This window comes from Oncorhynchus mykiss, chromosome 9, assembly GCF_013265735.2.
Source record: "Oncorhynchus mykiss isolate Arlee chromosome 9, USDA_OmykA_1.1, whole genome shotgun sequence".
Lineage (NCBI taxonomy): Eukaryota > Metazoa > Chordata > Actinopteri > Salmoniformes > Salmonidae > Oncorhynchus > Oncorhynchus mykiss.
The window spans coordinates 43335725-43349573 of record NC_048573.1 but is presented as its reverse complement, the minus strand read 5'-3'; the positions used below and the strand labels follow the sequence as shown (position 1 = coordinate 43349573).

At 41.8% G+C, this 13849-nt stretch overlaps 1 protein-coding gene across 1 annotated transcript in view; it reads left to right on the top strand.

The window, feature by feature from the left end:
- arhgef16 (Rho guanine nucleotide exchange factor (GEF) 16) overlaps positions 1 to 13817 on the top strand; it is a 34872-nt gene extending 21055 nt beyond the window's left edge. Inside the window, exons 10-15 of the mRNA XM_021615816.2 lie at positions 2144 to 2236; positions 2402 to 2556; positions 5014 to 5199; positions 10956 to 11020; positions 12954 to 13055; positions 13438 to 13817. Of these exons, the coding sequence (XP_021471491.2) occupies positions 2144 to 2236; positions 2402 to 2556; positions 5014 to 5199; positions 10956 to 11020; positions 12954 to 13055; positions 13438 to 13577 (741 nt within the window). The 3' untranslated portion in view covers positions 13578 to 13817. The remainder of the gene's footprint in view (positions 1 to 2143; positions 2237 to 2401; positions 2557 to 5013; positions 5200 to 10955; positions 11021 to 12953; positions 13056 to 13437) is intronic.
- The last annotated feature ends 32 nt before the right edge of the window (positions 13818 to 13849 follow it).

The following is a 13849-nucleotide window of genomic DNA, read 5'->3' as shown; positions in this document are numbered from 1 at the left end:
GTCAGAGTTGACCATCAGGTTCTTGGTCACCTCCCTGACCATGGCTCTTCTCCCCCGATTGCTCAGTTTGGTCGGGCGGCCAGCTCTAGGAAGAATCTTGGTGGTTCCAAACTTCTTCCATTTAAGAATGATGGAGGCCGTTATTTTCTTAGGGACCTTCAATGCTGCATACATTTTTTTTTTTGGTACCTTTCTCCAGATCTGTGCCTTGACAAAATCCTTTCTCTGAGCTCTATAGACAATTCTGTCAACCTCATGACCTGATTTTTGCTCTGACATTGCACTGTCAACTGTGGGACCTTTTTATATAGACAGATGTGTGTGTGCCTTTCCAAATCATGTCCAATCAATTGAATTTACCACAGGTGGACTCAGTTGTGGAAACATCTCAAAGATGATCAATGGAAACTGGATGCACATTAGCTCCATTTTAAGTCTCATAGTAAAGGGTCTGAACTTATGTAAATGTATTTCTGTTAATAAAGTGGCAAAAAAAATCAATCTGTTTTTGCGTTGTCATTATGGGATATTGTGTGTAGATTGAGCTTTTATTTAATCAACTCAGCAAAAAAAGAAACTGGGATTTTTACAAATTATCTTTGAAAGGCAAACTTCAGATCTTCATTGTAAAGGGTTTAAACACTGTTCTCCATGCTTGTTCAATGAACCATAAACAATTAATGAACATGCACCTAAGGAATGGTCGTTAAGACACTAATGACTTACAGACGGTAGGCAATTAGGTCACAGTTATGAAAACTTAGGACACTAAAGAGGCCTTTCTGCTGACTCTGAAAATCACAAAAAAAGATGCCCAGGCCGCAAGGACGCATGAGGACTGCAGATGTGGCCAGGGCAATAAATTGCAATGTCTGTACTGTGAGACGCCTAAGACAGCACTACAAGATTGCCAACTGATCGTCCTCGCAGTGGCAGACCACGTGTAACAGATGCACAGGATCGGTACGTCCGAACATCACACCTGCGGGACAGATACAGAATGGTAACAACTGTCCGATTTACACCAGGAACGCACAATCCCTCCATCAGTGCTCAGACTGTCCGCAATAGGCTGGACTGAGGGCTTGTAGGCCTGTTCTAAGGCATGTCCTCACCGGCAACAACGTTGCCAATGGGCTCAAGCCCGCCGTCGCTGTACCAGGCAGGACTGGCAAAAAGTGCTCTCCACTGACGAGTTGCGGTTTTGCCTCACCAGAGGTGATGGTCGGATTCACGCTTATTGTCGACGGAATGAGCTTTACACCGACGCCTGTACTCTGGAGCGGGATCGATGTAGAGGGTCCGTCATGGTCCGGACGTTTAAAAAAAAAAAAATATTTATATATATATATATATATATATATATTATATATATATATTAATTAACCTTTTTTATTTAACTAGGCGAGTCAGTTAAGAACTAATTATTTTCAATAACGGCCTAGGAACAGCCTTGTTCAGGGGCAGAATGACAGATTTTTACCTTGTCACATCGGGGATTCGATTTAGCAACCTTTCGGTTACTAGTCCAATTCTCTAGCCACTAGGCTACTTGCCGCCCCAGACCATGTGTGTCACAGCGTCATCGAACTGCGCTTATTGCAGGCAGTCTCAACGCTGTGCGTTACAGGGAAGACATCCTCCTCCCCCCCCCCCCCCCCCCCCCCCTCCCCCAGAAATGTCCAGGAACTTGCAGGTGCCTTGTTACCCCACTCTTCCACCATCTCACAGCAATAACTGGCAAATATGGTGCAGTCCATGAGATGCACTGCAGTACTTAATGCAGCTGGTGGCCACACCAGATACTGTTACTTTTGATTTTGACCCCTCCCCCTATGTTCAGGGACACATTATTCCATTTGTTAGTCACATCTGTGGAACTTGTTCAGTTTGTCTCAGTTGTTGAGTCTTGTTATGGTCATAAATATTTACACAGTAAGTTTGCTGAAAATTAAAACAGTTGACAGTGAGGACATGACTTTTATTTGCTGAGTTTACATTTCAGAATAAGGCTGTAATGTAACAGTGGAAAAAGTCTAGGTCTGAATTCGAATTTGCTGTGTGTTGGATTACTGAGCATTGTGCAACCAAAATAGATCTGTAAATAAAATAACTTTTGTTACATGTGTTCTCATCCCATCAGTTGGTGAATAGCTGCAACAACGGAGCAAGGCGAATGGAGAGGACGGAACAGATGTACACCATTCAGAAACAGATGGAGTTTGGCAAGATCAAGGTACAGCCAAGCAGACCTTCACTCACAGCACTACATTTCAAGATCATTTTTTGTTTCGTGTCAGCTTTTTTTACTAATCTATTTATACTTTGATCCATTTTATTTTAAATGTTTTATGACCGAGTGTACTTTTTAATAAAAAAAGAATCCTGAATCTGTCCTCAGCCTTTCCCACTGGTGTCGTCATCACGGTGGCTGCAGAAGCGCGGGGAGCTCGCCGTCTGCACTGAGGAGCTCAGTATCTTCTGGAAGGCCTTCAGCCACAGGAGCTACTACCTGTTCCTCTTCAACGACGTGCTCATCGTCACCAAAAAGAAGAGGTGAGAGAGCGAGCCTCAGCCTCTGGTATTGTCATTCTTTATGGGCTGAGATCAAACTGCACTCAACTTTTTAATGTCAGCGCAATGTGGTTCGATTTTAATTCTGGCCTCTGTCCATAACACATTTGTCCCAAGGCGTATTCTAGCAACATGGTTACAGACAAATTACATTTTGATGTAGCAGAATAAGCTCTTATGCTTGTTTCGCACTCACATCCAACTCATTCATTTGAAGAGGAGTCATTAATCTGCTGTCCTTCAATTTAAGCCAGTGAAGACTGAGGTCATGATCTCTGGGGGGGTTGAGTAGGGCCAGCTGCGACATGTCATGGAAGGTAGGAGAGTATGGACGGAGGGAAAATGTTGCTGAGCATTCCTGGGATTCCTAGAACCCCAATACACCATGTCTGTTCAGCAGACTCCAGTCAGCGTGTGTGTTCATGTGCCTGAGTTAGGAGGCTATGTCAATGGTGAGAGGAAGCGATATGCCAGTGTGCTGGTGTCATGTTCAAAACTGTAAGATGGCCTCAAGACACAATCTTCTTCAGGTCACAATGACTGTCTAGAGAAGCCTGGTCCCAGATCTGTTTGTGCTTTTGCCTACTTTGTAGTCATGCCAACTGTTGGATCTTACAGCAAGACAATAACCCCAAGCACAAATCAAAATCCACAAATTGTTAATTGACCACAAAATCAAAATGTTGTAATGGCAATCTGTCTCTGGACTTGTACCCCAATTGAAAACCTAAGGTTTTAATTGAAGAGGGCAGTTCCATAAGAGCAGAGGAAGGATGTCAAGGATCTGGAAAGATTCTGTATGGCGGAATGTTATAATTTCAACAATGTCTTCTCTAATCTCTCAACCTTTTAGCAAAAGTATGTTTTTATCCTCGTGAGGGGAGGGTGCTAGAGTATTGAAAAGGGGTGTCAATTTTTAACCCCCCCCCCCCCTTTTTTTTTTGACTTATGAAATTGTATTAGTATAAGAAAATAAATTGCATACAATATAGCTCAGTATTTGTTTTTTTTGCCCATCTTTATCAAGGGTGTCAATAATTATAGACCTGACTGTATACAGTACCAGTCAAAAGTTTGGACACCGTTTTGTAGAATAATAGTGAAGACAAACTATGAAATAACACATGGACTCATGTCGTAACCAAAAAATTGTGGCTACTCAAATGTTATATTTGAGTAGCCACCCTTTCCCTTGATGCACACTGTTGGCCTTCTCTCAACCAGCTTCATTAGGTAGTCCTTAATGAATTTGAGCCAATCAGTTGTAGGGTTGGAAATACAGAAGATGGCCCTATTTGGTAAAAGACCAAGTCCATATTATGGCAAGAACAGCGCAAATAAGCAAAGGGAAACGACAGTCCATTACTTTAAGACATGAAGATCAGTCAATATTTCAAAACTTTGAAAGTTTCTTCAAGTGCAGTCGCAAAAACAATCAAGCACTATGATGAAACTGGCTCTCATGAGGCCAGCCACAAGAAATGAGGACCCAGTGTTACCTCTGCTGCAGAGGATGTTCATTAGTTAACTGCACCTCAGATTGCAGCCCAAATAAATGCTTCAGAGTTCAAGTAACAGACACATCTCAACATCAACTGTTGATACACAGCCTTCATGGTGGAATTGCTGCAAAGAAACCAGTACTAAAGGACACCAATAAGAAGAGACTTGCTTGGGCCAAGAAACACAAGCAATGGACATTAGACCGACGGAAATCTGTGCTTTGGTTTTGAGTCCTAATTTGAGATTTTTGGTTCCAACCGTCGTGTCTTTGTGAGACGCAGAGTAGGTGAACAGATGTGATGGTGTCGGGGTGCTTTGCTGGTGACACTCAGTGATTTATTTAGAATGCAAGGCACACTCAACCAGCATGGCTACCACATCATTCTGCAGCGATACGCCATCCCATCTGATTTGGGCTTAGGGGGACTATCATTGGTTTTTCAAACAGGACAATGACCCAAAACACCTCCAGGCTGTGTAAGGTTTATTTGACCAAGGAGAGTGATGGAGTGCTGCGACCTGGCCTCCACAATCACCTGACCTCAACCCAATTGGGATGAGTTTGACCACAGAGTGAAGGAAAAGCAGCCAACAAGTGCTCAGCATCTGTGGGAACTCCTTCAAGAATGTTGGAAAAGCATTCCAGGTGACTACCTCATGAAGCTGGTTGAGAGAATGCCAATAGGGTGGAGACTTTGAAGAATCAAAAAAAAATATATATATATATTTTGATTTACCACTTTTTTTGACCACATGATTCCATGTGTCATTTCAGAGTTTTGTCTCAGCCTGTTAGTCTACAATGCAGAAAATTGTTAAAAATAATGAACCCCTTGAATGAGTTGGTGTCCAACTTTTGACTGGTGCTGTATGTGGTGATATTATACATGTACAGGATATGTTTCAAACGTGAACATGTAATTCGTGTGTGTCCAGTGAAGAGAGCTATGTGGTGATGGACTATGCCACGCTGGTGAATGTGGAGGTGGAATCGGCGGAGGAGCTGGAGGGACGGACATCACCACCTGCCAAGGGAGGCTCTGCCCACCTGTCTCTGCGACTGCTGATGTCAAGGAACAGCGAGGGGAGACCGGAGGAGATTGCTCTGGTCGCTGAGTCCAGGTATCACTAGCTCTGACTCTCATTCAGTCCAATACGTGTCAACAACTTTACAATTTACAGGCATGTATGAGTCATTTAAAAAAAAGCCTTAAGGCTTATGTTATCAGAATTGTATTTAGTCAGGATCATCATAAGGCGGTTGCTCATAAGTCTTAAAGCATATACAGTGCATTCGGAAAGTACTCGGACACCTTTTTCCACATTTTGTTACATTACAGCCTTATTCTAAAATTGATGAGGAAATTATTCATTAAATCCATCTACACACACACACACTACCCCATAATGACCTACCTAGTCAGTTGTCCAACTGAAATGGTTCTTCTGCATTTAACCCAACCCCCCTCTGAATCAGAGGTGCGGGGGGCTTTCTTAGAAACGTTTGCAAATGTATTCCAACAAAACAAACACCTTATTTACATAAGTATTCAGACCCTTTGCTATGAGACTTGCAATTGAGCTCCGGTGCATCCTGTTTCCATTGATCATCCTTGATGTTTCTACAACTTGATTGGAGTCCACCTGTTGTAAATGGAATTGACTGGACATGATTTGGAAAGGCACACACACTCTACATAAAGTCCAACAGATGACAGTGCATGTCAGAGCAAAAATCAAGTCATGAGGTTGAAGGAATTGTCTGTTGGGCTCAGTGACAGGATTGTGTCAAGGCACAGATCTGGAGAAGGGTACCAAAAAATGTATGCAGCATTGAAGGTCCCCAAGAACACAATGGCCTTTTTGGAGTTTGGAACCACCAAGACTCTTCATAGAGCTGGCCGCCCAGCCAAACTGAGCAATTGGGGGAGAAGGGCATTGGACAGGGAGGTGGCCAAGAACCTGATGGTCACTCTGACCGAGCTCCCGAGTTCCTCTGTGAAGTTGGGAGAACCTTCCAGGAGACCACCCATCTCTGCAGCATTCCACCAATCTGACTTTTATGGTAGTGGCCAGACAGAAGCCACTCTTCAGTAAAAAGCACATGACAGCCCGCTTGAAGTTTGCCAAAAGGCATCTTAAGGACTCTGACCATGAGAAACAAGATTCTCTGTTCTGATGAAACCAAGATTGAACTCTTTGGCCTGAATACCAAGCGTCACATCTGGAAACCTGGCACCATCCCTACAGTGAAGCATGGTGGCAGCATGCTGTGGGGATGTTTTTCAGCAGCAGGGACTGGGAGACTAGTCAGGATTGAGGGATAGCTTAACGGAGCAAAAGTACAGAAGGATCCTTGATGACAACTTGCTCCGGACCGCTGACTGGGGTGAAGGTTCACCTTCCAACATGACAATGACCCTAAGCACATAGCCAAGACAACACAGGAGAGGCTTGGGGACAAGTCTCTGAATGTCCTTGAGTGGCCCAGCCAGAGCACGGACTTGAAACCGATCGAACATCTCTGGAGAGACCTGAAAATAGCTGTGCAGCGATGCTCCCCATCCAGCTATGTAGACTTGAATTTCATCACTTCCCGTTGTGCGCGGAAGAGCTCTGTTTTGTTTGTTTAAAAGTATATTGGAAAGTTATTGGTAGCTACCTAGCTTCTATTGGTTCCCTTGATGCAGTTGGCATCAGTTTTCCAGTGATCCTGCTGACTAAGGACAGGTCTGAGGAGCTATTTGGCGTCGCTGCTAGCTAGCTGGACGTTAGCTAGCTGCGGTTAGCCATTGTGGCTGGGACCACAGATTGTCCCGTTTTTTAAAAAAAAAATTATTTTAATATATATATTTTTTTTGTGACTAGATCCCTGATGTTTTCAATTTTCCCTGTGACCTGCCCTGTCTGGAACTGCGAGGAGTAACAGCCTAACATACATTGCTAGCTACCATGACACAGACCAAAGCTGGCGGGAGTACCGTTGAGGACAGTGCCAGTGGTGTCTCTCTCACATGTGAAGGATCTTTTCAAATGAACAAAGATACCTATAAACAGTTGTTACAACAACAAGAAAATAGTTTCAAGTGTTTTGTTCAAATACTTGTGGATTCTACTAATAAAAGAATGGACGACCTGACCAGAGGTCCAGGACCTGAAGAGCAGTTTGCAGTTCTCCCAAGGTCAGCACCACGAGTTGAAATAGGAGAGCGGCAAGATGACAGCAATCTGTAAGTCATTTTAGAGAGGACAAGATAATATAAATCGGTTATGTATATCAAATTATATATATATATATATATATATATACATGAACTTAATTTCCTTTAAAGACTCAGACATTAGTTTAGAATCTAAATCTCGAAGGACAATCAAGGCGAAACAGCATGGTTGTGGACGGAATTGCAGAATCTTCATATGAGACCTGGATGGAGTCTGAGGACAAAGTGAGGGAAATGATCTCTGAGAAATTGAAGATGGACCACAGGAAGATTGAGGTGGGGCGTGCCCACAGGACTAGAAAACCCACCACCTTTCCAGGTGATAGACCCAGGGCGATAGTGGTCAAATTCCTGAGGTTCAAGAACAAGGTAGCTGTTCTGGAAAGAGCCTTAACCTTATTTCTAACATCAGAACATTCACATTAGCCATTTCTGAGACTCACTTAGATAATTAATTTGATACATCAGTAGCAATACAAGGATATAATATTTATAGAAGAGACAGAAATGCTTATGGGGGAGGAGTTGCTGTATATTTTCAGAGCCATATCCCTGTAATGCTTAGAAGATGTTATGTTTATTGAAGTGTTGTGGTTGCAGGTTCACTTGGCACATCTAAACCCTTTTTTCTTTTGGGGTGTTGCTATAGGCCACCAAGTGCCAACAGTCAGAATCTAAATAATGTGTCAAATGCTTGATAGTGTATGTGATGTAAACAGAGGTCTACTTTCTTGGACCTGAATAGTGACTGGTTTTCATCAAGCTGTCTGCTCAAGAGGAAGCTTCTTACTGTAACCAGTGCCTGTAATCTGGCTCAGGTAATTAATCAACCTACCAGGGTGTTTACAAACAATACAGGAACAAGATCATCCACATGTATCGATCACATCTTTCCTAATACTGTAGAACTTTGTTCTAAATCTATATCCGTACCCATTGGATGTGGTGATCACAATATAGTGACTATATCCAGGAAAGCCAAAGTTCCAACAGCTGGGCTTAATATAGTATATAAAAGATCATACTAAATATTTTACTGTGACTCTTATGTGGATATTAAAAATATTTGTGGGTCTGATGTGATTGAGGGGCATCCAGACACTGCACATCCAGACACTGAATTTATGAAATTGCTTCTTCCAATTATTGATTGTTAGAACTGTTAATGCATTGAGGAATTGAAAAACTAAAGTTAACATCTGACTGGCTTACTTACTGCAAATTGAGGTTGACTTAACTCAACAAAAATAAAATAACTGCATTATGAAGCCAAGATCAATGATATAAAGAATGATGGAAAAAAACTTTTACTTGAAATTATGGGCAGAAAGACAATTCAACTCCATATTTCGTCGATGGCTTATTCATCACACAACCATTTGTTGCCAATTATTTTAATGATTATTTCCTTGGCAAACTTGGGCAGGAAATGCCCACGACAAACGGTGAGCAATTATATTCATGCATAAAAAATTGTACAAAATAATGAAAGAAAAGTAGTGCAAGTTTGAATTTTGTAAAGTTAGTATAGGAGAGGTGGAAAAATCATTGACAACTTAGGCTTGGCTATAGTCGGCCACCATCCTCCGTAGCGTTCTGTCATATTTTGAATCGGAGCCTAGAGGAAAGTCTTTGTCCTCAGGCCTGGAGGGAAGCCAAAGTAATTCCGCTACCCAATAGTGGTAAAGCGGCTTTTACTGGTTCTAACAGCAGACCTATAAGCTTGCCGCCAGCTCTTAGCAAACTGTTGGAAAAATGTTTGACCAATACAATTATTTCTCTGTAAACAAATTAAGACTTTCAGCATGCTTATAGAGAAGGGCACTCGGCATGTACTGCACTGACACAAATGACTGATGATTGGTTGAAAGAAATTGATATTATTGACCATAACCTGTTGTTGAGAACTCAAGTACTATGGGTTTTCAACCTCCGGAATATAGTTGATTCAGAGCTATCTATCAAAAAGAACTCAAAGGGTTTTCTTTAATGGAAGTGTCTAACGTCAAACATGTAAAGTGTGGTGTACTGCAGGGCAGCTCTCTAGGCCCTCGCTTCTATTTTTTACCAATGACCTGCCACTGGCACATGTCCATGTATGCTGATAATTCAACCATATACGTATCAGCAACCACAGCTAATGAAGTCACTGAAACCCTTAACAAATAGTTGCAGTCTGTTTTGGAATGGGTGGCCAGTAATAAACTAGTCCTGAACACCTCTAAAACTAAGAGCATTGTATTTGATACAAATAATTCCATAAGTGCTAGACCTCAGCTGAATCTGGTAATGAATGATGTGGCGATTGAACAAGTTGGAGACTAAATTACTTGGCATTACCTTAGATTGTAAACCGTCATGGTCAAAACATATAGATTCAATGGTTGGGAAGAAGCTCTTTTGTTTGACACCACACTTCAAAAGCAAGTTCTGCAGGCTCTAGTTTAGTCTTATATTGTGTGGTCCAGTGCTGTAAGGAAAGACCTAGTTAAGCTGCAGCTGGTCCAGAACAGTGGCACATTTTGCTCTTAATTGTAATCAGAGGGCTGATTATAAATACTATGCATGCCAGTCTCTCTTGGCTAAGAGTTGAGGACTGATTGCATCACTACTTTTTATAAGAAACAATGTGTTAAATCCTAAATAGTTTGCATGGTCAACTTACACACATACACACCACCAGGGGTCTTTTCATAGTCTCCAGAACAAATTCAAGAAAATGTACAGTATTATATAGAGCCCTTATTGCATGGAACTTCCCATCTCGTATTGCTCAAATAAACAGCAAACCTGGTTTCAAAAAACTGATAAAGCAACACCTCGTGGCACAGCGCCTCTGCCCTATTTGACCTAGACAGTTTGTATGCATTGATATGTAGGCTACGTGTGCTATAATTACATTTTTAAAAATTATGTAGTTTTGTCCTTGCTGTTTTTGTCTAATGATAATCTGTATTATGTTTTGTGTGGACCCCAGGAAGAGTAGCTGCTACTTATGCAACAGCTAATGGGGATCCTAATAAAATACCAACCTGACGGAGCTTGAGGATCTGCAGAAAAGAATGGGAGAAACTCCCCAAATACAGGTGTGCCAAGCTTGTAGCATTCAAGAAGACTCGAGGGTGTAATCGTCACCAAAGGTGCTTCAACGAAGTACTGAGTCAAGGTTCAGAATATTTATGTAAATGTGATATTTGTTGGTTTTTAATATATTTGCAAACATTTCTAAAAACCTGTCTGTAAGGGTGGAAGGGGTCTGAATTCTTTCCGAATGCACTGTAACTGCATTATACCACATTTATAGGGATAGTTTTAGCTTAAAATTCATTAACTAGTAGTTCAGCAACATCATTTTTGGAAACAAAGTGAGGTCGCACCTTATTTGGATTGTCCATCTGTAGATGTTCTACAGATGGTCATTATCTGTTGATAAGCAACTGCTTGCTAGGGTTACGGTTAGGTTTCGAATGAGGGTTTAGAGTTAAGTTCAGGGTTAGGATAGTCTGTAAAGCATCTTTACCGAAAGTAAAACTGATTATCAATCTCCTCACCCACTTTCCCCATGCTTTGGAATGCACCACTGATTCAATCAGTTTCTACGAACAATGCCGTGTTCTTTTAATCATTTGAGTGTCTGATCTTTGTCTTAATTTCAAGGGTCGACCGCGCTCGTTGGGTAAGTGCTCTCCGGGAGCACAAGCAGAACAGGACCAGTGCAGACGGTAGGATTATTAGATACAATTTACCTTGATTGATGCTGAATGGTGATGTCAGTGTTGGAGGAAACTACTCTGAAAATATAATTGACCAACTACTTCACACTGGAAGACGTTAAGCTACACTAAACCTGCCCTTAATAAAAATATAGTTCTAACTGACGTTACTTTTGGATCTAGTGATCTACTTTATGAAAAATCAAATGTAAATCTGAAATCCCTTGATTACAAATGGCAAGAGATTAATCTGGGGTCATATCTTATCAGAATGTGTAATTTGGCCTTTTCAACACAAACATGTTTCAAATTAGAATTAGGCAGGTCTGATGCCGAGACATGGGTGAAGGGCAATAATACCCCATTTTATTTTTGTCAAAAAAGTAGTGGTTATTTTGACCTCCTACATGGAAAATCAGTAAATATCTACTGAAAACACTACCAATATTTGGAATTTAATGAAACTACCACCAAGCTACTGCAAAATGTAGTTCAACTAGTAATTTAACTACATGTAGCTCACTAGTCCACCACTGGATATTGGTCATCTTTTGGCTATTTACCGTAGATAACATAAGCAGTATATCGGTTTCCAACCGTTTCTGAACTGCAGCACAACTTGATGGAATAAACTTTCCTGAGGCACACCTGTTTTCCCTCATCAAATTACTTGCAACTTTTGGCTCAAATTGAAGACCCTGATGGCATATAGAATCACATGTGAAATGATTGGCACCCTTGATAAAGATGAGCAAAAAAGACCATGCTATAAAAATGATTGCACACTATATACAGTATAAGCTCCCAGTAATTTGTGTAAACCAACGTTTTGGGATCAGTGCCTTCTTTCTGCAGGGTAATATCATGAATGCTTGACTATTTACATTAAAATGGTTTTAGCACGTTCTCCCCAATTGGTAGTTAAGTCTTTTCCCATCGCTGAAACTTGTGTACGGACTTGGTGAAGGTCACGACCCTGAAACACGACCCTGCCAAGCCGCATTGCTTTGACACACTGCTCACTTAACCCAGAAGCTAGCTGCACCAATGTGTCAGAGGAAACACCGTATGACAAGTTAGTGTGCACGCGCTCTGCCCGCCACAAGGAGTCGCTAGAGCGTGATGGGTGAAGAACAGCCCGGCCGGCCAAACCCTCCCCGGACAACGCTGGTCCAATTGCACTTCGTCTCATGGGTCTCCCTGTCACGGCCAGCTGCACACAGCCTGGGATTGAACCTGGGTCTGTAGTGATGCGCCACTCGGTAGGTCCTATTTTTAAAGCCGACAGTTTACTCGCCATTAGTCAGGGGTGTGCGCCAGCTCATGGATTTCCACACAAAACACTTTCAATTATTCAAATACTGAGCTACATTGTATTGGGAAGTGTTATTTTATACATACAATTAATAAATTCAAACATGGATGTAAATTATTGCAACCTGTTTTCAATACCCTCTTGCAAGGATAACATCACTTAGTACATATTGGGATCTTAGACCAATCTTTCCAGGGCCGTACTTCGGTCAGCCTGTGGCCATTGGCCTTTTCTTTGGGAGGCAAAGTATTTCTTAGTCATCTACCAAACTTAATTGTTCCCCTAGTGGTAAATTTGTTTGCAATTTTCGTACCCATTGCCTGTTTTTATTATGAAGGTCAACCATCACCATGGAAAACAGAAGGGATTTTACATGCATGGTATCCATTTCTATACCCCAGTGAAACAGGAAGCCACAATAGTTCCGTAAAGAATGTTAATGTAGATTAAATGTTTGCATTTATCTATACGAATCATTGTTAAACAATTTTGAGCATACAATAACGTGTTTCTCTTAGGTGCCAACAATTTCAGACGTGACTAACTACATGTATCTGCTTTCCTATACTTTCCACTGCAATGACATTGGTTAACTTATTAGTGGGCCTTTTTATGGTGGTGTTTCAGGCCTGCCGCAGTACGAGGCCACCAAAGCCTACATGCCCAAGGAGCCAGACGAGCTAGGCCTGCAGCAAGCAGAGGTAGTCATCCTCCTGCAGAAAGAAGAGGGTAAGTCGGGATAGAAACAAGTGGACCTGGTCAAAACAAGTAACCTAGTGCTAACACTTAAGGGGCAACCTGCATCAATTTTTGGACTTGTAAATTAGTATGTACCCATTGATTTAAAGAAATGCCTCCTGAACTCAGCTCAACTGTCGTACCCCAAATAAGCTTGTTTGAATCAAAAGTAAAGCTTCACCCATGTCAGTCCTTGCATCCATAGCTCTGGCTGAATGTGGTTACTTCTCAAACCCCATCCCTTAGCTTTTTAGTGAAACCATGAAGTGCGGTTTGCTGCTTTAAGGCAAATAATGCATTGACTTGTCATAAGTGTCTAAACTGAGTGTTAGATAATCATATTGCTACCGAAATATCTTCCTTCCTGTTGTAGACTGGTGCCATGGGGAGAGGATGAGGGATGGAGAGAGAGGCTGGTTTCCTGCCAGTTGTGCCACGGAAATCACCAACCGCATTGCCATGGAGAACAATGTACAGCGTATGAAGCGTCTGCGCAAGGAGACCAACGTTTAGCCAACCAACATCCCTGCCTCCATATCAGCAACAGACCTCACTTGCTTGGGCAGGAAGTAGCTGCCATGGTAGTGTTGTATGAATTTAATGTCAGTTATTCTGTAAATGTGTTTCTATTTTACATTCATTTGAAACATGCCATGGTGGTGGGACAGTGTCAGTAATTCCTTCCCCATCAATGTTAATTGTGATGCCTGCAAGTGCCAAATAAATATTAACTTGTATACATTCTTAACTACAGTATATACCCAACCAAGTATTTGACAGCGCAA